Genomic DNA, 25,817 nt, shown 5'->3' with positions numbered 1-25,817 from the left:
TGATTTCTTTGAGGCAATTTGATGAATTGACAGATAAAGCCGTAGCGGAAAGTTCGGAGTGTCAACATAGAATAATAAAATATAACCATGAAAACTGTGCGTTTCTTATATATTCTCGCACGATTTTGTTCTACAAGATGTGGAAGAATGAACGGAATAACCACAGAATTAGAGAAATATCTGTTTTCACATTCATACAGGGTGGTTCACTGTGGTGGCCTATTAGATGTACATGGTAAACTAATCATGATTTTGTGATTAAAATTTGCATGTCAACGATCCATGAGTGAATAGAATTCTCATGAAAAATATGGTGGCAATATTTCTTCGAATATTTCGGCAGAAAAAAACATTTTCATTTTCGATTCTGCAAATTCGTAGTATTGAAAGGCTGTTTGCAGTTTGAACAAAAAATGTACTGTAATGTGCAACGTTTTTATGAGAAGATTATGAACTTGGACAAGTTTTTCAGATACCAACCTATATTTTTTATTAATTCTGTCTATTCTACATGCAAAAAGAGGGAGGTTATTTAAGTCATCACCGCCTACGGTTGCCACATGACAACACTTTCAGGTAGATACGAGGGTAGATATTCAAATAGTCCATATCAAACTGCTGAATTGTTCAGAAAATATTTTTCCGAAGTGTATAAGAAGTCTGTACCTACAAACTCGAATATAAAATATTCTGATGCAGTGGATCTTTCAAATGTGAGTTTTTCTACAGAAGAAGTACTCAAAGAATTGCAATCGTGAGTCTAATGATGATGGCCCCGAAAAAATTTCGTCACCCTTCCTTAAACGTTGTATTGGACTTCTTGCGTACCCATTAACGCTTTTATTTAATCTCTCAGTTAAATCCGGGATCTATCCTGTGGTTTTGAAGAGTAATTTCGTTGTTCCTATGCATAAGGCTGGTGATAAAAATGATTTGAAAAATTATCGACCAATTTAAAAAAACTCGTACATCAGGAGGATATTTGACAGCTTAATAACTAGTAAAATCACGCCTGCTTTCAGAAATATTATTATAGACGAACATGGATTTTCGGCAAAAAGATCTGTTACTACTAATCTCACTTCGTATATAGACTTTATCATAAATGCCATGAAAAATAAGCTACAAGTCGATTCAGTTTAGACCGATTTTTCTTAAGCCTATGACACCGTGGCACATTGGTTGCTTATTGATAAACTTGTAGCTTTCGGTGTAGATGTGCCCCTGATTTACTGATTTACCGCATTTAGGGGGGTAGATCGGGGGTTTTATTAGATAATGATGTTATTTCTTCCGAATTCGTTGTGGAATCCGGGATACCCCAAGGCTCCCCACTATCAACCATCTTATTTTAGCTTTTCATAAACGACATAAAAAAAATCATTGTATCTTGTTATTTTCTGCTATTTGCGGATAATGTCAAAACTTTCAGAATTATTAAAAGCCCTCGTGATTTCGAATTATTACAAATAGACTTGAATAATATCTCTCAGTGGTGTAAAGATAACGAAATGAGTTTCAATATTGATAAATGTCACATTATGAGATCTCTTAGAATCCAATCACCATTAATATTCACTTACTACTTGAATGAAAACAGTAAAAACTGTACAGGGTGGGCAAATAAGGTAAGTGGCTATATCTCAGGATCCACTCATCGTAGAGTCTTGCGGTAAAAATTGTTACGAATAAAGTGTACAAGAAAACACACTGCGAATTGTTTTAAAGTTCATACATCTAACGCTAGGGGGCGTAATAGCTATCGTCGAGTAGAAAAATGAATTTTTCTAGAAAATGTTTCATTATGTTATGTTTTTTCATACAAATTTGATGGGATTTTTATTTTTGTCAGAACCTAAAGGAGAGCATTTGATTTTTCAGTGCATCAGTTGGAGAATATCTTCCTTCGACCATAATTTCAGAACGCCTGAAAATATCGCTTTGCGACCTTCAGGTTTTTAAATGCAAATTTGATGGAACTTCTGTTTCTGTTAAGAAAATCCTATCATTACACTTGAAATTTTGGAGTAAAATGAACGAAACAATGAACTTCTTACTTAGCGCTCCCTATCGAAAGCAGAAAAAACAAATTTATCATGAGTATTTTTTTTCTCAATCAACAAGATGTTGTCCCTTAAACGAGCTTTAATTTGCTCAAAAATGTTAAGTCAAACAGAAGTTACAGACATTTCAATCAGTAAGATTTCTCCCTTTTTCCCACCCTTATAAGATATCATAAAGAAGTCAAAACATAAAGAATTTTCCAAGGATTACATTGATAATATTTCTCCTTCAACTTGATATGAAACAAATTCTGATGAAATTCATTTTTCTACTCGACGATAGGTATTACGCCCCCTAGCGGTAGAGGTATGAACTTCAAAACAATTTCCAGTGTGTTTTCTTGTACACTTTAGTGGTGAAAAATTTGGAAAATTTGGGTTTCATGAAGAGAAAACTGAAAGATTTTAGCAATTTATTCGCCATAAAATCAGTCTATATCTCGAATGTTACTGTTACTTGGTCTCCTTACTACCAATTCCATCAAAATAATTTAGAGAGAGTACAACAGAAATTTTCAAAATGGATGTCTTTCAAGATGAGCATTACGGCGACTAATTTTAGTTATAATTATATGTACATCACTTTATTTTGTAAACCACTAAAAATTAGAAGAACTAATTTTGATGTTATGTTTGTTCATAAAATTGTAAATCATTTCATTGATTGTGAATATCTGTTAGGAATAATAGGCCTTAACACGAATCATCTATCTCTAAGGTATCGCGATCTATTCAATATCCCTTTCAATCCAACTAATTATAGTATGGACAACCCCATTGAGAGGGCCATAAGAGAGGCCGATCGTGTTGAAGTCGATTTATTCCACATATCATTCTTCCAGTTTAAAAAATATTTTGAATCTTTGTAACAATGTTTAGATTAATCCTTTTTATGAATTATTCTTTCTTATTTTTCTCTCACTTTTAATGTAAAATGGCTTGTCCGTGAATTATAAATAAATAAATAAAGTCTATGTCCAGAAATATGATTCAAAAAACGTACCCCAAACCCACCAACACAAATTTTAAGTACTTTCAACATAGAACTCTTCCTAAAATCAATCAATTTAATGCCTCTGAAGATTCCCCCATGGAAACTGAATAAACCCATAGTGGATTTATCACTGACAACCTTCAGGATATATCTGCAAGAGAGATAATGAAGTAAAGGACAATGCAGGAAATAAATTTTGGAGGATTTAATTTGGTATTATACACAGATACATCAGATAGTGAGCACAACATTGGATGTGCAGTTTATCCAGAAAACATTAAAAAAATATATAAACTCCTTCAGTATGTTCAATGCAGAATTATTTGCCATCTGGAAAGCTTTAGAATAATTGGATAATTCAAACACGCGCATATTAGTTTGTTCCGACTCCTTGCCAGCTCTGAAGTCATTGAGGATATATAACCAAAACTCTACAATAGTAAGACAAATACTGAGTAAAATACACCATCTAGAAGAGAATAAATTTCAGTGAAATTTATGTGGGTCCCTTCTCATATAGGTATACCAGCAAATGAAAGAGCTGACATCTTAACAAAAACGGCATCGAAAGAATCAACACAGCCAGAAAATTATCAAACCCCTGAAGATGTCAGGTCATATAACAAGCCCAGGTTCTCAAATTATGGCAAAACCGCTGGTTCCATCAACTAACAAAGCTACATGAATGCGAAGAAACGGACAATCGATCCCAAGTCACACCACTCAATCGTAAGCAGCAAGTGAATTTGAGAAGACTACGCATATGTCAGACAGCCATCACCCACAAACACCACTTAGAGGGAACTCAACCTCCAATATGTACCTCTTGCACTGTCAACCTCACAATAAAACATATCCTCATACACTGTCCCAGATTTGAAGGAAAAGGAAACTGGGAAACCTAAAATCTGTACTGAATGTGGACCCTACTAGCGCAAGGCGATTATTGAAATATTTAAATGATATACATGCTGTAAATCATATTTGAAGTTTTTTTATTGTACGAGGTATAAATGACCTTGCAGTCGAAACACCTCAAATGCATGATTTATTTTATAAATAAAAAAAATATGAATCAAACCTTTTCGGAATATAATTCGAGGTCTTCAGATTTTAGGCACAAAGTTTGAATCACCTGGGTGTGAGAGTGTGATGTTGTAATATTCGATTATAATGTTATCAACGCCATAACCAAAAGGGAATAATGAAAACTCCAAAACCAATCGAACTAAAGGCTTTTATAGTTCTGCAAAATCAATTTCAATAAAAATTGATACTTCAAAAGTTGATTACTTGATATTTACTCTGAAACTCAATGGCACGTGATCTCCAGCTCCGAAGATCAATGCGATTCCTCTTTACGATTCCATAGATTCTATATATTGCGAAACGTTAACGGAAATATTTTCAGGGAGCTACCGAGTGGGGTAGGTAGCATACTGAGGTGCGAAGCACCGAGGTATGCTTCAGACACAAGGCTGGAATGATTTTCTCCGGGGTTTGTATACTATTTTACTCACAATCAATCATATCAATAATCACGTTCTGTTGAGGATTATTACTTGCATAATTTCTACTGCGATATTATGAATTAATTTTTAAGCAACTTGAGAGTTCATTTCTAGGTAATATAAAAAGTTAGTTGATTCAACCATAGATTGGATCTGAAAAAATGGCTATGATCATAGAAAAGATTGGTGACAACTAACAATGTTAGTAATAATATGTGAAGGTTAGAAAAATGACACATGCTAGCCGGGAAAACTGTTATTGAACAATTTTTCCTCAAACGATTCCTATGATTTATAATCGAAAATAATTGATGAATATTTTTATTATAGCGAAATGAATTTGTTTTATTTAGAGTTCTGACCTTTAATGTTTGTCAATTTAAGAAATTTTTATTTAGGCCTAAACACATAAACTGCACCTAATTCTCAGTTTATCCTTATTTTTTTTCGTTCATTATTTTCTCCATACGGGACAACTACATCAAACAGGGTCTTCAATTAAAACAATGGGACAACTTGAGTTGATTATAAGTTTGTCTCCAAGAGAACTTTCCGCTTATCTAGCGGTAAGATGTTTCATAGTACCTCATTATATTTAAATGATCTATATTGAGGTGTAAACTACGCTTTCGGCCTAAATGAATAGAATATGAGGCTCATCCTAGGAAAAGAGCAAGTGAATTACTCCAAACATAAATTTCCGACTTCGAAGTGAAGGATCAAGAACAAAACATCCTTCTCTCTCTCAACTAATTTCGGGGCAACTTATCAGGCAGTTTTTCTGTCGCGGATTTACTGAAATCGTAAAATGGAAATCGTGGAATTTACGACTGGATATTACACAAAGACACCACTTTATTCGATGTTCCTGTGGTTTTATGACAAAAACTCAATCAGAAAAAGGGATTAAACGCTCGGTTCGTTATGAGAAGATAAAGCCTTCGAAATTCCCTAAAAATCTATCTGCTCTTTGTTCAAATTATGAAATGTAATTTACGGTGGATTTCATTTTTTCAACGTGCCAAGTTAAATAGATCTTTCAATTTGTTGCTGAAAATAGTTCTCAACCTTCACCTACCAGAAATTTGTTTGAAAATAACTGATGAAATGACAGAATAATAAAATAGTTCACATATTGGAAACTGACCAACATATTATCTGATAGTGTTGTTTTTATGTGGTTTAAAACAACACTTGATTTGAGTTGAGTTAGGTTGGTTTAGTGCAACAAACTGAACAACCGGACTCGGAAGTTCAATAGAATCGCAGTTGATCGATAATGTTAAATGAATGAATGGGATGTTGATTTTATTATTTACAATACTGATTTGAATATGAACAATTTGGGTTTCACCAGTAGTAAGTCCTCTGCTCGGTCCTTTGCTTTAGACGGCATTTCCTGTCTCTGTCTGCAGGTTTCGGTTTATCGCTCCATGGAATGCACTATATAGAACGAAATTTATCGAATGAATTTTACATGGTTGGTGAGTTAAATGAAATGAATTATATTGGAAAATGAATAATAAGAAATCATGTTCGAATTTCAAACATCACTTCAAAGTCCTGCAGACTTTTGTTGTGGCGTCATGGATACAGGTGACTTCCTTATAGAATACTATCCAAATTGTTACACATTCGTCCTGAGTTGAGTTATTATTGAAATCCTAGAATTGTTTTGGGGTAGAGCTGGCCAAGATTGAAAGTCTGTTCACGCGGTCTTGTGGTAATATGTGGAGCAAAAACTGAAATTTTAAACTAAAGTAATTGAAAAATATATTATCCTGAAAATATGAAAACAATTTTAACAGTTTTCACTTATTCATTTATTGGAAGTTTTTATGAATTTACTCATTTTTCGATAAAGAAATCTCATTCCAAGTCATACTTAAAATTGGGAAATATCGGTCTCAGGAACAAACAGATCAAACAAGTCTTTTTCCATTGTCTCACAACGTTTCGGCCTTTATTAGGATTTCTTAAGGCTAAAAACCAAAAGTTCAATAATCAGTGACATATGAACATGGAGAATCGAATATTATGTGCCTTAAAATGATGACATTATTAAAAAACATAAGACAAAACATCAATTCAATAGGTACTTATAAAGTGAAATTTAAAACGAAAAAACAAAAAAATGAAGCGTATGACGAAAGATACTTACTGTCAGAATAATAATAACTTCAATATTTCCATCTACAGAAAATAGTAATTCAAATAAAAAACAAGAAAACGAATTCTACTCAACCTAAGCTTCAATGGTTTTTTCCGGGTTCATGACATATCACACGTAAAATATGAATGAACTTAAAACGAACTGCGGAAGCAACGGAAGAAAAACCTGCAACATGTAGAGTTGCGTGACAAAAACAAGTGAATCGTTAAATCATCTTTCCACATTTTTGTATCAAGTTGAATATTCAATATACAGTGTACTACTGTATTTTATACTAACATCAGTACGGGCGTTAACTGCAATTGCATTTTTCTGTTCCTGAAACAGATATATCTCAACTTTAAGTACTCATTTTTTCATTCAACCGATAAACAATAAAAATAAAATCAAATGAAAAATTCTCTGATTGCTTATGGTTATTCGTTTCGGAAATGAAAAAGCTGCTTCTATTAGTGACTGGCTCAATATACTTCAGGATAAACTAAAGAGAATCTTGTTTGTGACTTGGGATTTAATCAAAAATTGTATTAATCTTATAGAATGAAAAGGACAGGTTACTGTAAAGAAGGCAAAATAAAATTACCTTTTATCATGGGAATATGAATCTGAAATATACCTCAGCACAGATACTTACACGTGCTGTATAGGGTCGGTCAATGCTTGGGGAAATAACATGATTGAACTTTGATATCCACTGGAGTTAATAAGTCTATTGATTTAACTACGCAATTCAAAGAAAATTTATTTTTGAGTTGATGGCTAACGATATATAAAACAGTTGTGAATCGGTGAATTGGACTGATTTTATCATGACATAAAGAATAAAAATTTTAGGTTTTCTATCCAAAATTTTCAACCAGTGAACCATAACTTTTGAATGGTTCCATTGATTTATCATGAAAATTTCAACGTTTAAGCCCCCATAATGACCGATATTTAGTGCGCTATTCAATAGTCAGTAGCACAGACACGTAATGAAAAAATTATATTTCTCTATTTCAGTATCGTAATGAGTTCATAACAGTTCTGAAAACAGTGCTGTAATGAACTCATTGCAGCATTGTTTTCGGTTATATTTTTCGTTTTTTGGTTGTCTTGACTGTCATCCGAAATCCGATCCTATCAAATTTCAACATACTTCGAATGTCAATATAATATAATTTGGATACAGTGTAATGATTTGCAACATCATTCTCAATTTTTCTTGATACTGGTGGTGTTGAATCGATTTCTTCATACCTAATTCTCGAATTTGATGCGTAATTATAAATTATTTCGAAATTCGACATATACTAGTCAAATTCAAATTCCGTAATCTGTCAATTTTCGTAACAGTCACACCTACTGCCATGATACAATACAAAAATCACTAGGATGTATAATCTGAATTTTGCATTGAATTTCGACAATATTTCACAAGACTTGACTGAAATAGAGAAATTATCGTCAAATACTCAATACAGAAAGCAATTCCAACACTCATGCGTTGGAATATGCATTCGTGTTGTAATAGGAGCCCATTCTGCAACATGTTTCAGAATATACTATTCTAAAGTTACATCTAGTTGAACATCCGTATATCATTATTTCGAAAACAAATGAATGCTCATTAACTATTGAACAATCCATCAACTTGTGATTTTTTTTTTTTTTTGTTGGGGAGAATATTTATTAATTTTTTTTATTTTCTGTTTACAGGAGTGTGAATTTTTTTATTTTCCTTTGCATTGAGTTATATAGATTTGTCTCAACTCATTTGTACACTATAATAATAATAATAATAATAATAAAATAAACATATAGTCAATACTGCCTCACTGCGTATTCACATGATTTTTCTCTTGTGAATGTGTTTGTACCTGTCGTGTTCTGTTGACAAGCCATGTGATGCTTGATGGCATTTTTCAGTATTGAAAATATTTTCAGAATTTGAACCGCAGGTATGGAAATAGGATTGTTGCTAAGTTAAAAAGTTGTGTTTCACTGGCTGTCCTACTTCCCATTATCCTTGTTTATTATATGCATTGCGAAGGAGGTGAAATTGTTGATATGATTGAATATTTAATAATAATAATAATAAAGTTTATTCATGATTCAATACAGTAACATTAATAAACATGTTTACCACAGAGGTAATAATTTATTTCTAAAAAATTACCTGTGCGTGGTGCCTATATTCATTCGAACTCAAAACTTATTCTAATATACATGAACAATTATTATTTACATAAATTAAATATTTGTTATTCTTGTGCACTCTGCTATAATTAGAATCCTGCCAATATGTGTAACCATTTTTTTTTATCTGTTGTTTCAAGTTCTTTCTTTAATAGGTTTCAGATCCTTAAATAGTGAAAATAGTGTCATCATCGTGTTTTAGTCCCAATCGGTGAGTTTTAAAAATTTTTCACTTTTATTTACTTCTCAGGTAAGTTCCCTTTTTCAATTTCATTATTTCTTAACTAATTAATCAATTGAGTAACTTAATTTATCTTTATTAGATCTTTGTTTTATAATTTTTCATAACTAATTTATTATTGTTTTTATCAAATCTTTGTTTTCAGTGATCCATATTTTAAGTTTTATTTTGAAGGTCCTTGTTTTGTCAATAATTCTCAGATCATCAGGTAAACGTTTATATAACCTTGGCGCCAAATACATGAAACTTCTTTGTCCTATTCTCTTCTGACTCCTGTCTGTCCTATAATTTCTTTCCCTATTTCGCGTATTGTGTTCATGTTCCGGCAATTTGATTTCAATTTTGTTCATAAACACACGATGTAAAATCTTCTGAGTATATAATTGTCTAGGATCAAACACACCCGACAAGGAATATATCTGCTCAGTCGGAAAAGTTAGTTTCTTCTTGAATATAATTTTTAAAATCCATTTTTGCACAACTTGAAGCTTCTGCAGGTGACTACTATAAACACCGCCCCATCCAATGATCCCGTAATTTATCTGCGATTCTACCAAAGCACAATATATCATCTTAAGGTGCTTCGTACTCGTCACATATCTAGCCATTATTTTAAACTGATATAGAAACCCCCGGAGTTTCTTTACTAGGTTATTTATATGTTCTTTCCATTTCAGGTGTCCATCTATTTCTATACCAAGGTATTTTATTGTATGTGTTTCAGGGATCTCTACATCATTCACAGTTATATTCTTCAGTGAGGGAAGTCCAGAGCTATATGAGGAGAATGGCATATATTTTGTTTTGTCCAGGTTTAAGGTGAGTCCATTATAATCAAACCATCTTTTGATGTCGACAAATTCTCTTTCTACCTTTTCCTTCAAGGCATCCCAGGACTCAGCATGATATTGGACAACAGTATCGTCTGCGAAGCTAATTATGTTTCCTTCATTTTTTTGATGGAAGAGGCTATTCATATATAATATAAATAAAACAGGCCCAAGAACTGTGCCCTGGGGTACTCCGTAAGAAACTATGTCCTCATGACTCCTAATTCCATTTATTTCTGTTAGATGCTTACGATCTTTCAGGTAACTCCCTAGAAGTTGATGTATTCTTCCCCTAAATCCATAATTTTCTAGCTTTCTCAGCAATCTATCGTGACAAACCGTATCAAATGCTTTTGATAGGTCGAGAAACACACACAAAGATGGCACCGCTTCATCCAGGAATTTATATATGTTCTTCGTCAATTCTCCTATAGCATCCTCAGTTGATCTACCCTGTCTGAATCCAAACTGTCGCTCCGATATAATCTTATATCTATCCAGGAATCTCACAATTCTGACCTTGATAATTTTCTCTATGATTTTGGCCAGGTTCGATATGAGCGAGATTGGTCGATAATTGCTAACTTGGAACTTATCTCCTTTTTTGTATAGTGGTTTAACGACTGCTAATTTTAGTATGCTTGGAAAACATCCAGTTTCGAAACAATGGTTGACTAAATATGCCAAGGGATGGGAGATTTTTTTTTTTATATTTTTTAGTGTCTCTGCCTTCAGCCCATCATGCCCCGGTGCTTTCCGTGGTTTCAATTCATCAATTTCTTTCTCTATCTCACGGGGTGTTGTTGGTTCTAAATAAAATGTTTTTTTTTTATGAACATCTTCCTCAATATAATCAACCGGTGCATTTAATTGATTTGCATATATTTCTCCGACAGTATTGAAGTATTTATTGAATATATTGGCAATTTTTTTTTCATTTTCAATGATATTTCCCTCTAGATCTTTTATATTAATTCTTTCTTTTTTTTCCAGTTTAGAAGCATTACATGTTTCCTTCAGAAAGTCCCACATGCCCTTGGACTCCGACTGATTCTTTTTTATACATTTTTCCAAGTAGTTTTTTTTGGCTTGTTTGATTAATTTATGTACTTCATTTTTGTGATGATTATATTGATGTTTTAATTGTTCATCTTTGCTGTCATTTTTTAGTTTCAAATAAAGTTCATTTTTTTTGTTGATTGCTTTGAGTAGTGTTTTCGTAATCCAATTCTTCCTGATCACTTGCTCCTTCCTTCTGTGAACTGTAGTCTTACTTGACGTAATATAATCCCTCAGAATTTGAATGAACGTTTCCGTTATAGAATCAGCATCATTTTTTTCATACATCCGAAGCCATGTTTCACCTGCCAATTTTGTCTTCAACGAATCATAATCAATGAATTCTTTGCTTCTAAGATTTGAGTTTTCTTTTTTTATTTTTGTTTTCATATTCAAAGTAAGGACTATCGGATGGTGATCAGTAATCAAATACTGTAAAATATAACCATTTAAATCAATATTTCCAGCCTGTCTCCAGTTTCTGATAAAAAAGTGGTCTAAACAGCTTCCACTTTCTGGACGAGTGCAACCATTTATCACCGACATGAAACCGAAAGTACTCAATATGTTTTTATATTCTTCAACAAATGAATCCTCGGACAAGAGGTCAAGATTTATATCCCCTGTGATGATATGATGGCTCTGTACATTTTCATTTTTTTTTAAATATTCTAAAAGACCCACATTGAAGACATTTGGACAACTATGTGGAGACCTGTAAATAGCCGTAATTTTAAGTTTTTCTTTCTCGCAAATATCTATGTCCAGCACCTTCGTATCAGCTATTTGCACTGTTTTAGCATTAAACTTCATATATTGTCTCAAATACACCACAACACCATCATTCTTATTGTAGTCTCCCTCATTGTAGATAATCGTATATCCGTCAATATGAAACATTTCCAAGCTTGCGACTTTGTATGTTTCCGTCAAGACTATTACATCGAATTTCACTGCCATATACAAGAGATACAGACGAAACTCCTCAAAATTCATCGACATACTTCTCACATTCATATGCATAACACTGAAATCGTTTTTTAAAATACATTTCCCGAAATCTTTTGTGATCTGTATTAGCTTAGTATCGAAATACTCGCTCTCGTATTCCCTAATAAAGCGATCCATATCTTATGGATTATTATACCAATTCTTCGCACAAATTATCAAAACCATGACCACATGTAAGGTATAATACCATATATACACTACACTAAACCCTTATCCACTATTTTGACAGCAACAAAACAAATAAGGTAAAGGACAATACGTATCCCACAATTATTTTTTTTGTGAATTTGAGCGCAGCCGTGTGTTCTTTCCTATATTTATATCTTTATCGAGACCTTTATCAACCTTTGGTGTATTTTCAGCTATTTTTGTATTCGCTTTAGTAAATATCGGCGTATTGTTCAGTGGACCAACTTCCGAAATAACCGGCCGGGAGCTATTTTCAAAATTTGTACTGCAGGTATGGAGATAGGATTGTTGCTCAGTTCAAAAGTTGTTTTTCACTGGCTGTCCTACTTCCCATTATCCTTCTTTATTATATACATTGCGAAGGAGGTGAAATTGTTGATATGATTGAATATTCAGGGAGCTATTTTCAGAATTCGTACCGCAGGTATGGAGATAGGATTGTTGCTCAGTTCAAAAGTTGTGTTTCACTGGATGTCCTACTTCCCATTATCCTTGTATATTATATACATTGCGAAGGAGATGAAATTGTTGATATGATTGAATATTCTGGGAGCTATTTCCAGAATTTGTACCGCAGGTATGGAGATAGGATTGTTGCTCATTTAAAAAGTTGTGTTTCACTAGCTGTCCGACTTCCCATTATCCTTGTTCATTATATACATTGCGAAGTAGGTGGAATTGTTATTATGATTGAATATTCAGGGAGCTTTTTTCAAAATTTGTACCGCAGGTATGGAGATAGGATTGTTGCTCATTTAAAAAGTTGTGTTTCACTGGCTGTCCGACTTCTCATTATCCTTGTTCATTATATATATATTGCGAGGCAGGTGAAATTGTTGATATGATTGAATATTCAGGAAGCTATTTTCAGAATTTGTACCGCAGGTATGGAGATAGGATTGTTGCTGAGTTCAAAAGTTGTTTTTCACTGGCTGTCCTACTTCCCATTATCCTTGTTTATTATATACATTGCGAAGAGTTGAAATTGTTGATATGATTGAATATTCAGGGAGCTTTTTTCAGAATTTGTACCGCAGGTATGGAGATAGGAATGTTGCTCAGTTCAAAAGCTGTTTTTCACTGGCTGTCCTACTTCCCATTATCCTTGTTCATTATATGCATTGCGAAAGAGGTGAAATTGTTGATATGATTCAGGGAGCTATTTTCAGAATTTGTACCGCAGGTATGGAGATAGGATTGTTGCTCATTTAAAAAGTTGTGTTTCACTGGCTGTCCTACTTCCCATTATCCTTGTTCATTATATACATTGCGAAGAGTTGAAATTGTTGATATGATTGAATAGTCAGGGAGCTTTTTTCAGAATTTGTACCGCAGGTATGGAGATAGGAATGTTGCTCAGTTCAAAAGCTGTTTTTCACTGGCTGTGCGACTTCCCATTATCCTTGTTCATTATATACATTGCCAAGGAGGTGAAATTGTTGATATGATTGAATATTCAGGGAGCTATTTTCAGAATTTGTACCGCAGGTATGGAGATAGGATTGTTGCTCATTTAAAAAGTTGTGTTTCACTGGCTGTTCGACTTCCCATTATCCTTGTTCATTATATACATTGCGAAGGAGGTGAAATTGTTGATATGATTGAATAGTCAGGGAGCTATTTGCAGAATTTGTACCGCAGGTATGGAGATAGGAATGTTGCTCAGTTCAAAAGCTGTTTTTCACTGGCTGTCCTACTTCCCATTATCCTTTTTTATTATATACATTGCGAAGGAGGTGAAATTGTTGATATGATTGAATATTCAGGGAGCTATTTTCAGAATTTGTACCGCAGGTATGCCCAAGATAGGGAGTCCTGGAAGCAGCTCGTTCAAAGAGTCGCGACATGATGTCACTACACCCTTACGAGGGTTAGATTAAGGGAGAGAGACCGCAGGTATGGAGATAGGATTGTTGCTCAGTTCAAAAGTTGTTTTTCACTGGCTGTCCTACTTCCCATTATCCTTGTTTATTATATTGTTTATATAATATTGAAACTTTTTATTTTATGATGTTGAATTTCACAATTTCATACGTTGTTTGAGTAGATGTATTTTAATCATTGAATGTCTAATCTATTCAGTAAAGATGATATAAGAAATGTTAGATGTATATTTGGTTCAAGATTTTCATCCATGTTATTGATATATGAAAAGGTTTTTATTTGAGTGTATCTAAAATTTCTTGAGAGCTTCCATAGTTTTCATGTTGCCTATGACGATCCATATTTACATAAGTTTTCTCGAACATTTTGCGAATTGTGTTAACCTTACTATATCTTATTGAGGGCTATGTACTTTGGTTTCTAGCCTTAGATTTGGTTATAGTGTTTCTTCTGGGCTGGTTGCTCACTTCAAGTTTTTGGCTTCACGCCGAGTATCGCTGATATTGTGGAGGCTGCACATAAAGTACTAAGATGCAATAATTCGATGTTCTGGTCATTCGGAAAAAATTTTGGAATTATCTCCTTGGTCATTCTGTGCAGAATATATGAGAGGTTTTTCGATGGCTATGGTCTAGGAATAATAGGTCGTTTATGAGTGTGAGTACCCTCGAATTCCATGGAAAGTCCTTCTTTGTAGCAGTTAATCGTTGTCATAGATATCCTTGGTTTTCTTCTGGGTTTTCGACAGATTCGGTTGGTATATTCCGCCGTTTCTCATCTTCTATTGGTTTCAAATCAGAGCTATTTCGTTCCTCAGTATTGATTTGTGTATTGGTATTGTGTTGGTTTTGACAGTCGTACTTCTTTAATTGTCGCTCCGTTGTTAAGTCACTTGTCAAGGAGTATCAATAAATTTTAAGTTAATAAAATGAAATTAATTAATACTTATTGACTTCATTTGAATCACATTACTGACTGATTGAAAATTGGAATATTATTCCAAATATTATAAATCAATTATATTTCCTAAAATATTAGCACATTATTAAAAACACAGCTGTCAAAGTTATTTTTTGAAAAATATCTAGATAAGATACTCATCTTAAGATACTTCTTAGGATACTTTTTCAGATACTTAATAGTTGATAACATACTTCGTCAGGCGTAAAACACCAAGGTACAATTCTGAAAAATTCTGGAACTTTGTTTTCAGTAGCAAGCATAAGAGCGATATCAATGAAACTGAAATAGGCATCTTTCGAACATTTGCAATAGCTTTCTTTTCCACATTTCAACATCTTGATAACATTAGGGTCTGGGATGTGCCATTATAAGAAATCCTTCTTGATTCTTTTGATAAACTAGCAAATGGCTTTTATTCAGAGTTTTATGACTTTATTGCCCCCAATCCCTATGTTGAAGATCGGTTCTATTTACTCAATACCAGCTGCAGAAATCGAGTGTGGATTTTTTTGACCAAATACAGATTAAGAATAATTGGAAAAAAATTGGAAAATTTGAAAAAAACACAAATATATTCCAGAAATGGAATTTAAATCTTATCATTTTGAATGCGAATCGATGGAAAATAGTTACACTTAATACATTTTTCCTTTCCTAAACATTTTCCTTACATGAAAATTATTCAATACAGTAATGAATTTGGAGTTCAATTATTTTTTCTCAAGTTAAATTATCTTTTAATAAAAAAAAATGAAAGGAGTATGAATCTTTGACTTTTGCACAATGGACTTGTATGATATTGCACTAACCCAGTGCATTGATTCAACGAATAAGTGAGTTGAATAAACGTATAACGTTCGTTTATTCAATGAACAAATTTCATTTGGACAACGAAACTTATGCATTGGACCAAGAAATGTGTTCATTCCAATAATGGATATCACACATTGATTCAACGAATACCTACGATGAATTAACGTATGACGTTCGTTAATCCAATAAACAAATTTCATTGGGTTAGCGAAACTCATTCATTAGGCCAACGCATGCGATCAGTTCAATAATAATCTAACATTGATTCAAGGGATACGTAAATTGAATTAACGTACAACGTTAATGAACAAATTCAATTGGGACAACGAAACTCATTCATTGGGCCGATGAATTTTCATACTTAATAGTTCATCGCGTTTATCGGTTTTATTTTGGAGAATTCATAGCTTCAACGTACTTTTTCATTGTTTATTCGTACACTTTTCGTGCAAGGCACGTATGAATATATTGTGCAATTTTTCCAGCTTCGTTCTATATAAGTATTAATTATATTGAAAATATTTCTCAATTTCAAACAGAGCATGCGATTCCCGATCAACCTGCTTCAATACATCGGGCATTGTAATAATTTCCATTTATTTATGGTTGCAACCCCTACGCAGTGGAGTTGGCTAAAGTCCATGCCCGAGTTCTCAACCCAGTTACAAAAGATCCCATAATTTTCGGATATTTATTCAAGCCAACTTCTGTAGAAAGCAGATGACTAAATCTATCCTCTGCACTCTTTGCTCAATTCTGTCGCATATCTGGGCATAAAACTGTTTGAAATCGATAAAATTCTTTATGGCGAACTATGCCTTCGTAAACGTTAATCTCGATTCAACGAAATTTGATACGGAGTGAAAAATCGGAAAATTCCTGGGTTATCCCATAAATTATATGAGATAGGTATTACAACCTCTGGATAGAACTGTATTAAACTGATGAATCTTCATCATGCTCATAAGATACCACAATATTCAATATCTACAAGTGAATTATCAGAATTTCTAGATTCTCCAGGGAAATTGGAATTTTCACGAATATAGCGATCTTATTTTCATTGTTCCTCAGAATAGTCCAACATTCACATAAAATCTCAGGGCTATGTAAAAAATATATTATTCAGCATTATCCTATAAATTGCATAGATTAGGGCTATTGTTAAACTTCAGTTTCATTGAAAATCCTTCGAAAATAAATCAAGTAGCCTATTGAGAACAAAAAAAAACGTTTGTAGTGAAAATAATTTAGATCTTTATATATTTATTTATTTGTAATGTTCACATGGACCATACAATATTAAACTTATCGAATCCTACATAGGGGGGTAAATATATTATGAAAAAACATAAGCATAGAAAAAATCTTAAAAATAGACAAATGAATATACATTACAAAATATTTAAGTACAGTCGACTAATCAAATTAGATCTACATACACTGTGTCCGTAAAGTATGGAACAAATTCATTTTTAGCTTAACAGACCATTTTGAGAAATAATCCTGAAACACTTCGATTTTTTTTACCGTATTTTAAAATAATAATCTAATATACAAGGTGAACTACTTTCGAGTAATGATGTCACCGTCATTTTTTTCAAATGGAACACCCTCATTTTGTCTCAATTTTCCGATTACTCTAGCTGAGCTGTTTCCAAAAAAGTATCACATGCTGATTCCAATTGGTACAGGGTGGTACAGTGTCGTTTCCTTTGAATGACTATTTTCTGTAGATGAAGATATTTAAGTTTTTATTATTCTGACAGTGAGTATCTCTCTTTTCTTTCGTTTTGATTGTTTTGCTTTCCATTCCGATGTCTTGCTTGATCCGCTTTGATGTTGGATAAATTAGTTCTCTTCATTCTTTCGTTTTACATTTTCACTTTGTGTTTGATGTTTTTGAATAATTCTTGTAATCATTTCAAGGCACATAAAATTCAGTTTCTTCATTTTCATGTGTCACTGATTATAACTTATTGTTTTTAGCCTGAAGGAGGCCTAATAAAGGCCGAAACGTTGTGAAATAATGGAGTGAAACTTATTCATTTTTCGTTCCTGAGACCGATATTTCCCAACTTTATTTATCGAATCATTCTGCTAGTATTTTCATGAATAATTATTCTACGTTGGTTATATGACATTTGAAAATAATTCTTTTCGTAAAGTGCTATGCCAACATAATAAAATTTTGGCTTTCTAGTTTTGTAGATCTGTACAAAACTAGATGTCTAAGATCGTATTGAATCTAAAATAAATACTTGATAGAGTAGCAATCAGTTATCTTCTTGAAAATTCAATTTCTTTTCCATTTGAAACAACATTCAAAAACATAGATGTCCATACTTATAAAGAAAAGTAGGTACCTTCTAAGGCACTATCAAGAGATAAATTTCAGTGCTTATATTACTTGTCAAGACAAACTAATGTTTATGATAGTTGGAGGAATTTCTGTGCAAAATAACCATTTTAACTCGCGAAGGGCAAACCAAGCTGCAAATTCAAGTAGGTTAGAGATAGTGCACAAACACGAATCCCTGGATACAAAGGGTCGTATTAAATTGGGAATTATGACGTGAAGCTTATACTTGTGATGGAATATAAGATTAGCTCGAGTTGAGATATAAACTATGTATGTGGAAGAAGGTGAATTTAGAGCTTTGCTAATGCAGAAATCATGCGCCCTGATTTATCGGAATATTACAGCCATTCTCTACCGGTTTTTTTTCAATAGTTAAACTGATAGGAAAAATGGAAACAATATTATAGTTGAATTTTGTTGAGTCAGGTTAGTTCAAATAATAGTATATTCTAAAACAAGTTGCAGAATGGGCTTGAATTAAATACAAATGTGAAATTCGAAAATGAGCGACGAAGGAGCGAAATTCAATGAAAAATTCAGATAATACATTCTATTGACATTTGTATTGTATCGTGGCAGTTGGTGTGACTGTTACGAAAATTGACAGATTACGGAATTTCGATTTGAATTTTACGTTTAGAATTTTGAAATAATTTATAATTACCCATTAAATTTGTGAATTATGTCTGACGAAATCGATTTTACACCAACAGAATTAAGAGAAATTGCGAATAATGTCGCAAATCATTTCACTAAATCCAAATTATATTATATTGACTATAATTGACGTGTGTTGAATTTTGATAGGATTGGAAGTCTGTGTAGACAACCACAAAACAGAAAATATAACTGAAAACAATGCTGTAATAAGTTCATCAGGTATAGCACTGTTTTTAGAACTGTAATGAACTCATTACGATACTGAAATAGAGAAAGTTTATTACTCAAAAACCAAAACATTTTTTTTGAATGGCTACCTGAGTAGCAAGCTGTATCAATTCTCTATTGAGAACTCAGAATTTGACATATACCTACTGATTGATACTAATGGTTTATATAATATAGGGTGTCTCACGAGGAATGATCGAAACTATACTGGGCGATAGATATAAATGTTCTTTTCGACTACCTTGATCGAAATCATCATATTCAACCCGCCAATTCAATTCAAATTCAAAATTTATTCTCACATTTAAAGTACAGTAATTTCACAGTTTTTATTTATTACATTCCAAAACATCGAGAGATGTGCAACAGTACCTAGACAAAATGTCTGTTTCTACCATTGCACTCCCTCACGTTCCTCGAAATGTACATACAAACTAACAATTGGCAATAAGAAGAAAACTATAAAAAAAAAAAACAAAACAAGTGGAGAAAGCAGTGACGGCAGGTAAGGACTCATCCGGACATGCAGGTAGTCCAGAAATCTACTCTGTACGAATGCAAACCTCTCAGGATTCTCAAATATAAAACTCCTGAGCTCTGATTTAAAGACATTCAATCTTTTATTCTGTTTCAGTTCAGTAGGAATGACATTAAACAATTTTGGACAGAAATATAGAAATGATCTTTGGGTGACCGACTTCTTGAAAAATTGAACATGAAAAACCAAATTATGTGTTGATCTAGTCACTCCTGTACTCTTTTGCTTGAAACTCGTATTTTTCTTAAACACCCTTATAACACACTGATTTATGAAATTAGCTCTTATATTCAATAATTTAGACTCATCGTAAAGTAAACTTGTCGAGTACAATCTTTCTTTTTTTAACATTACTTTGATAAGTGTGTTCTGTGCCGTCTGTAACGTCTGCAGCGAAGTGTAAAATGCGCCCCCCCAAGCAACAATACAGTACCTGATTATTGACTCCGCTAGGCTGTTATATAATATAAGTATATTTTTTTTCGATAGAATGTCTCTCAGTATATAAAATGTATGGCTTAATGATCTAATTCTCTTTGTTACCTGACTGATGTGTTCTGTCCATCTTAACCCTTCAAAGGCGGAATTATTATTTTTTCAAGAGAGCAAATTTAGCGATTCTATTGAGTGAATTCCATTTATCAGTGTTGGGTAGAATAAGAATTATGCATTTTTTTCCTTTATTTTTCTCAAAAAAATGGCGTAACCATATGGTCACACTAGCCCAATATGAATACAGAAATGTCGAACAAATTATTTAATGTGAAATATATAAAAACATTCCACACATAGTCCCAAATCACATTTATTGCACTGTGTTCGACCAACAGAGGAGCATCCTTCTCCGGCACATCTTCTCCTCTTGTTATTTGGAACTGGAACAACTAAGTGGTCCTTATGGTCATACCTGATATCATCCGAAATCCTATTCATGGAGACACTATTTCTACTCGTTGTTGGTCTTCCATATCTTTTTGGGGCAGTTTTAAACCTATTTAGGTATACCTTTACAATTTCTCTTCTGAAATTCAGATTAGTAATTGAATTACCTGCACTTTTATACTGTATCCATGCATTGTGTAATGCGGTATCTATAAGCCAAGTAAGTAACGGCCAATACCATTTCTTACTTCTGATACCTATTCTATGGCGCGCAATATCTTCGTCCATCCGATCTGTCCCACCCATATATTTATTATAGGCATTTATAAGACGTGGCTGGGGAATTTGAATAATTTTCTTCTCGGACTGTGAATATCTTTTCACCAAAGAAGTGGGTTCAATTCCATAAGAAGTTGAAGCCATGGTAACAGGGGCATTGTCAGTCCAACGCACTAGTATCACACCTTCATCTTTTGAAATTTTAGACTCGATAGAACCTCTTTTTTTTTTCTTCATGTCTAATTTAGAAGTTATTGGGCAGTCCTTTGGAACCCTATTTTCTCTAACGGTTCCTGTAACTCCATAGCCTCTTTGCTTTAGCTCCGTCAAAAGATTGAAACTCGTAAACAAATTGTCTGTATAAATTTGATAACGAAGATTTCTATCTGGCAAGGAGTCTAGCATTATTAGTAATGGAGAAGTAGCTTTTCCAAATTTATTGTCATATTCAGTAACCGACTTCGGATTACTTCCCTGATATATATCGAAGTTGATTAGGTAGCCGTTTTCGGCATTCAAACTCCATACTTTATAGCCAAATCTTATCGGTTTTCCGCGAATAAACTGTTTGCAGCTGTGTCTGCCATAGTATTTCACCATACATTCGTCGTAACTCATATTTTCTGTCGGCTTAAAATATTTCAAATAATTTTTTTGAAGTTTTTCAATGAGCGGCCTAAGTTTCCACATTTTGTCTTTGTAATTGGGTTTGGTATTATCGGCACAATGTAAAAAACGCATTATCTGTCGAAATCTGTCCCTACGCATTGCTTCCTTTACTAATTGATTTCCCATGTCCGATTCTGAATCCCAGTAAAAACATTTTCCGGGAAGAGAGTTATACCCGGTCAAAATAAGTATACCGATGAAACACTTCATTTCATCAGATTCTATTTTCGGATCTGGATGGTTTAGGAAGAGCGCATATTTATTTGATTCTTCTACTAACATACGAACAATGTCGTCGTCGAAAAACAATTCAAATAAATCTGTTGGGGATTTTCCTATAAAATTGGTATAGTCTGGCTGTGGAAATACTGCTGTCGTTTTTAGAAGATCGCCCTCGATCCAAGTTCTTTTGAGTGTTTCTTTCACTTTCTTCTGCGGCTTCTTCGTTGAATTCGTCTTTTTGGTGCTCTTGTTTGAACTAGTGCTTGGACCACATTTTTCAATCTGACTAACTTCACTTTCTAATAAACTATTGTCTCCTTCACTGCCTTCTTCATTTGAAACATCTTCGAAGCCAGTTATGCGCGAATTGTCAGAAAGTCGGATTTCTGCTGCAGTTGATAATTGGCCACGTGATAAATTATCCATTTCCCCGCCTTCTTCATCACCCGAATCTTCATCTGTCAGTACATTTGGTTCCGGCGGTGATATGTAAATGTCACACACACCATTGCTATCTTCTTCGTCGTTATATACTATATCTAAGGCTTCTTTGAGAGAGAAACCTCGCCTGAAACAAAAAATATCAATTTCTGCCAGATTCGGCTAGTGTCACCATGCGGTCACAGTCAAGTTTGCATCAAAGTTGATTTTGAACAGAGAAGAGATATTCAAATCTAATATATTCTTGAAATTCCTCACACATTTCACCAACTATTGAAACAAATATAATTAAAAGATATTCAGTTTGAAATAGAAATTTGATACTTACACAAATTTGGGATCCATTTTATTGCGAATACCTAACAAACACGGCAGTTCACCTCTATTACGAATGAGAAATCAGTGGAATAACAATGCGACACGTTCACACTACAAAGTTCCTAAGTCAACTGAATAAATATCATCGCTTCCTCACGTATACTAAGATATACGTACATATGTCAGCTGATTTTGTGCAGCGCTGTAGGTGTGACCATATGGTCACGGTAGCCTTTGAAGGGTTAAATGTTGATCCACCATAACCCCAAGATACCTTATGGAAGATGTTTTTTCCACCTTTGGGCAAGAACATAATTGGGTATTACAGGGAGGCGAGTGTAGTTTCAATTCAATCAAGGGCTGGTCGACAATTGATGGGGAGAAAGTAATATATTTAGTTTTATTTAAGTTCAATGTTAGTAAATTGTAGTTCAACCATAAATATATTTTTCTCAATCCAGATTCAGCCATGGTTTTTACCTCATCCCAGGTTTCAGCACAGAAAGTTAGAGCTGTGTCATCAGCATAACAGACTAAATGGGCTCCTAAATTCTTTATTTTAGTTATATTGTTCATATAAATAAGGAATAACAGTGGTCCTAAGACCGTTCCCTGTGTTACCCCAACCTTTACAACCATATATGAACTTTTCACGTGTCTAATTGCAACACGTTGTGATCTCTCCGACAGATAATCCCCGATGAGATCTAAGGCAATCCCTCGAATTCCGCAGCCCTCCACTCTTTGAAGTAGTTTATTATGTGGAATAGTATCAAAGGCCTTGGCTAGATCGAGGAACACCGCGAGGCATTTTTTTGAGTTATCCATAGCTCTTATCGGTTTCTCTAAAAAGTCAAGTAAAGCATCCTCCGTATTAAGGTTTTTCACGAAGCCAAACTGTCTGTCAGTAATTATACCATGTTTATCGAAAAATTTTGTCATTCTATTCTTGAGGGATTGTTCAAATAATTTCGACAATCAGGAAGAAAAATTAATCTTTTCCTTCCCGGGAGGCGAAGACTTTTCCTCCGTCTGAATTAATGAACACTTTTTATTTATTTTTATTTATTATGGAATATACTATAATAATATTATTACCTCAAACTTGTGAGCTAGTAGAACAAGAGTGTATTCTCTCATGAATTCGTCAAGTAGATTTTATGAAGAAAAAAGATCACCAATTAGCTAATACTTCTATTAATAAAATGAACATCAATAAAAGAGATAATAATAAACTTAGCGACTGATATTAATTCTACAATTCTACAATTTATGAAAAACGATATTTCAAGAAAATTTACTTTTTTCAGAAACATTTATCATTTTTTGATGATTGCTGATTGACATATTGTGTTTTCTAGCAAAATTGTTCTCTAATGAAGGAATAACTTCCGTTGTAAAGTCATCCGTATAGACTTGGTCCTTAGAAAAACTTGACAATGAATTGAATTGGTGACCAGTAATTATTTTGCTAGCTACTTTCCTTTTTTAGTTAATTATTCAGCAACATATCTCACAGCAATTTCTCTTAACCTTCATGCTGTCATGTGTCAACAGATCGCCACCAGCATTGACGAGGAGCGTAGCCGAAATAATGACCAATGTAATTTTTGAGGGTTCTTTAAATTTAGGAATGTTGCAATTTTGAAAGGAATTTTGGCCATTGTGTTTTTTTCAATTACGTTCACAGATTTATTCCTTATAGGATGGGGTGTTCTTGGCTGTGGTTAATTTTTATATTTTTGATAAAAAGCCAAGACGGACAACACTTCGCTAATTGTTTCATTCGAATGAAAATATATTGTGGACTGTATGAAAATGGACTCTCTTAGCTAACACTATGAAATACACCACAACCCATTAGTTGCACTAACCCTCGATACTAATTCTTCTCTGCTCGGGGAACCCCTCTTGTCTGGAACTGTTACACCAACACCAATAGTCTTGTTGAATGAAAAGAAAAGTTTGTAGCTTGAAAATAGCGAAAAAGAAAGAAACATATACAGGGTGTCTCGTAAAGACCACGTCAAACCGAGGGAGAATGTAGATCAAAGGATAACCCACCAGCTATGACAAAATTCCCATTATAAAAGTCTTACCGTTTACGAGATATATTTTTTTTTTCAAAATAATGAATTTTTGCCCCTTTCAATATTTTTACCCTTACGGTTGGTACAAATTTACATCTTTCTGGTTAATTTTTTCAGTAAAATATTGCTGAAGAATGATTTTAACGTTTACATTAAAAACATCTTCCGAAAATTTTAAAGGGGGGCTATGAGAAATATTTTTATTGGAAATTTTGGTAGTGGATTATTTTGTTCATGAACTTTAGCCCATCGTAGCGGAAAAAAATGTACCGAGCTACTGCTGCACATTACACTAATAAATTGTCTATTTTTTTAGCGATTTCAAAGAGGTATCACACAAGTCATTTGTTATTCATAGAAAAAAGATATGGCTGTTTTTATCCAAATGGGTACGTTTTTGACAAAATCAAGTTTGTCAATTCTGTTGAGAAATCTTCGATGTTGCATTACTTAGTGAACAATGGCAATTGTTTACGTGCGAAAATATTACTCGCATAATTATTCACCTCAACGAAATTCAATTTTGCCGGCAAATTTTGGAAAAACATCATACAGATCCAGATTTTTTTATTGAGATCATTTGGAGCGAGGAGACTTCCTGTACCAAGGATGGGTACATGGATCTCCACAATTTGCATAGCTGGAATATCATAAATCCACAAGAGGTGAGAGAAGATAGATCACATTATCGATTCAAGATCACTTTATGGACTGGAATAATATTTAATGGTGCAATTTTGGGCCCGACCGAACTGCCGCCATCACTGAACACAAACAATTATTTGGAATTTTTAACCAACCAGCTGCCCATTTTATTGGAAGATGTGCCACTGCCGCTGCGACGTAGTCTGTGGTTTCAACATGATGGATGCCCAGCACATTACGGACTCGAAGTTACCGCACATTTGAATAGAACTTATCCCCACCGGTGGATTGGAAGAGAAGGTAAAATTTTGTGGCCTCCTCGTTCACCTGACGGCTTCATCACGTATGGGTGTTGCGTATACTTTGTCTTTCAGGCAGCCCCAATATTGAAAGTCCAGAGGATTTAGGTCTTCACTCGTCGCTTCAAATGATCTTATAAAAAAAATCTGGATCTGCAAGATGTTTTCCAAAATTTGCCGGCAAAATTGAGTTTCGTTGATGTGAATAATTATGCGACTAATATTTTCGCAAGTAAACGATTGCCATTGTTTACTAAGTAATGCAACATCGAAGA

At 33.6% G+C, this 25,817-nt stretch overlaps 2 protein-coding genes across 4 annotated transcripts in view; one reads left to right on the top strand and one right to left on the bottom strand.

Annotated features, from left to right (window-relative positions):
* The window catches only part of LOC123672345 (glutamate receptor ionotropic, kainate 2), a 730,109-nt gene that overhangs the window by 388,269 nt on the left and 316,023 nt on the right, over positions 1-25,817 (top strand). The window lies entirely within an intron of this gene.
* LOC123672346 (piggyBac transposable element-derived protein 3-like) lies at positions 20,267-22,758 on the bottom strand. The gene is made up of 2 exons (XM_045606426.1): positions 22,519-22,758; positions 20,267-22,317 (listed from the first exon to the last, which is right to left on the bottom strand). The coding sequence occupies exons 1-2, from the start codon at positions 22,533-22,535 to the stop codon at positions 20,451-20,453; spliced, it is 1,884 nt and encodes a 627-aa protein (XP_045462382.1). The 5' UTR covers positions 22,536-22,758; the 3' UTR covers positions 20,267-20,450.

Source organism: Harmonia axyridis, chromosome 2 (genome assembly GCF_914767665.1).
Source record: "Harmonia axyridis chromosome 2, icHarAxyr1.1, whole genome shotgun sequence".
NCBI lineage: Eukaryota > Metazoa > Arthropoda > Insecta > Coleoptera > Coccinellidae > Harmonia > Harmonia axyridis.
Note: the sequence above shows the minus strand (reverse complement) of the source record. Positions and strands in the feature narration are given on the sequence as shown.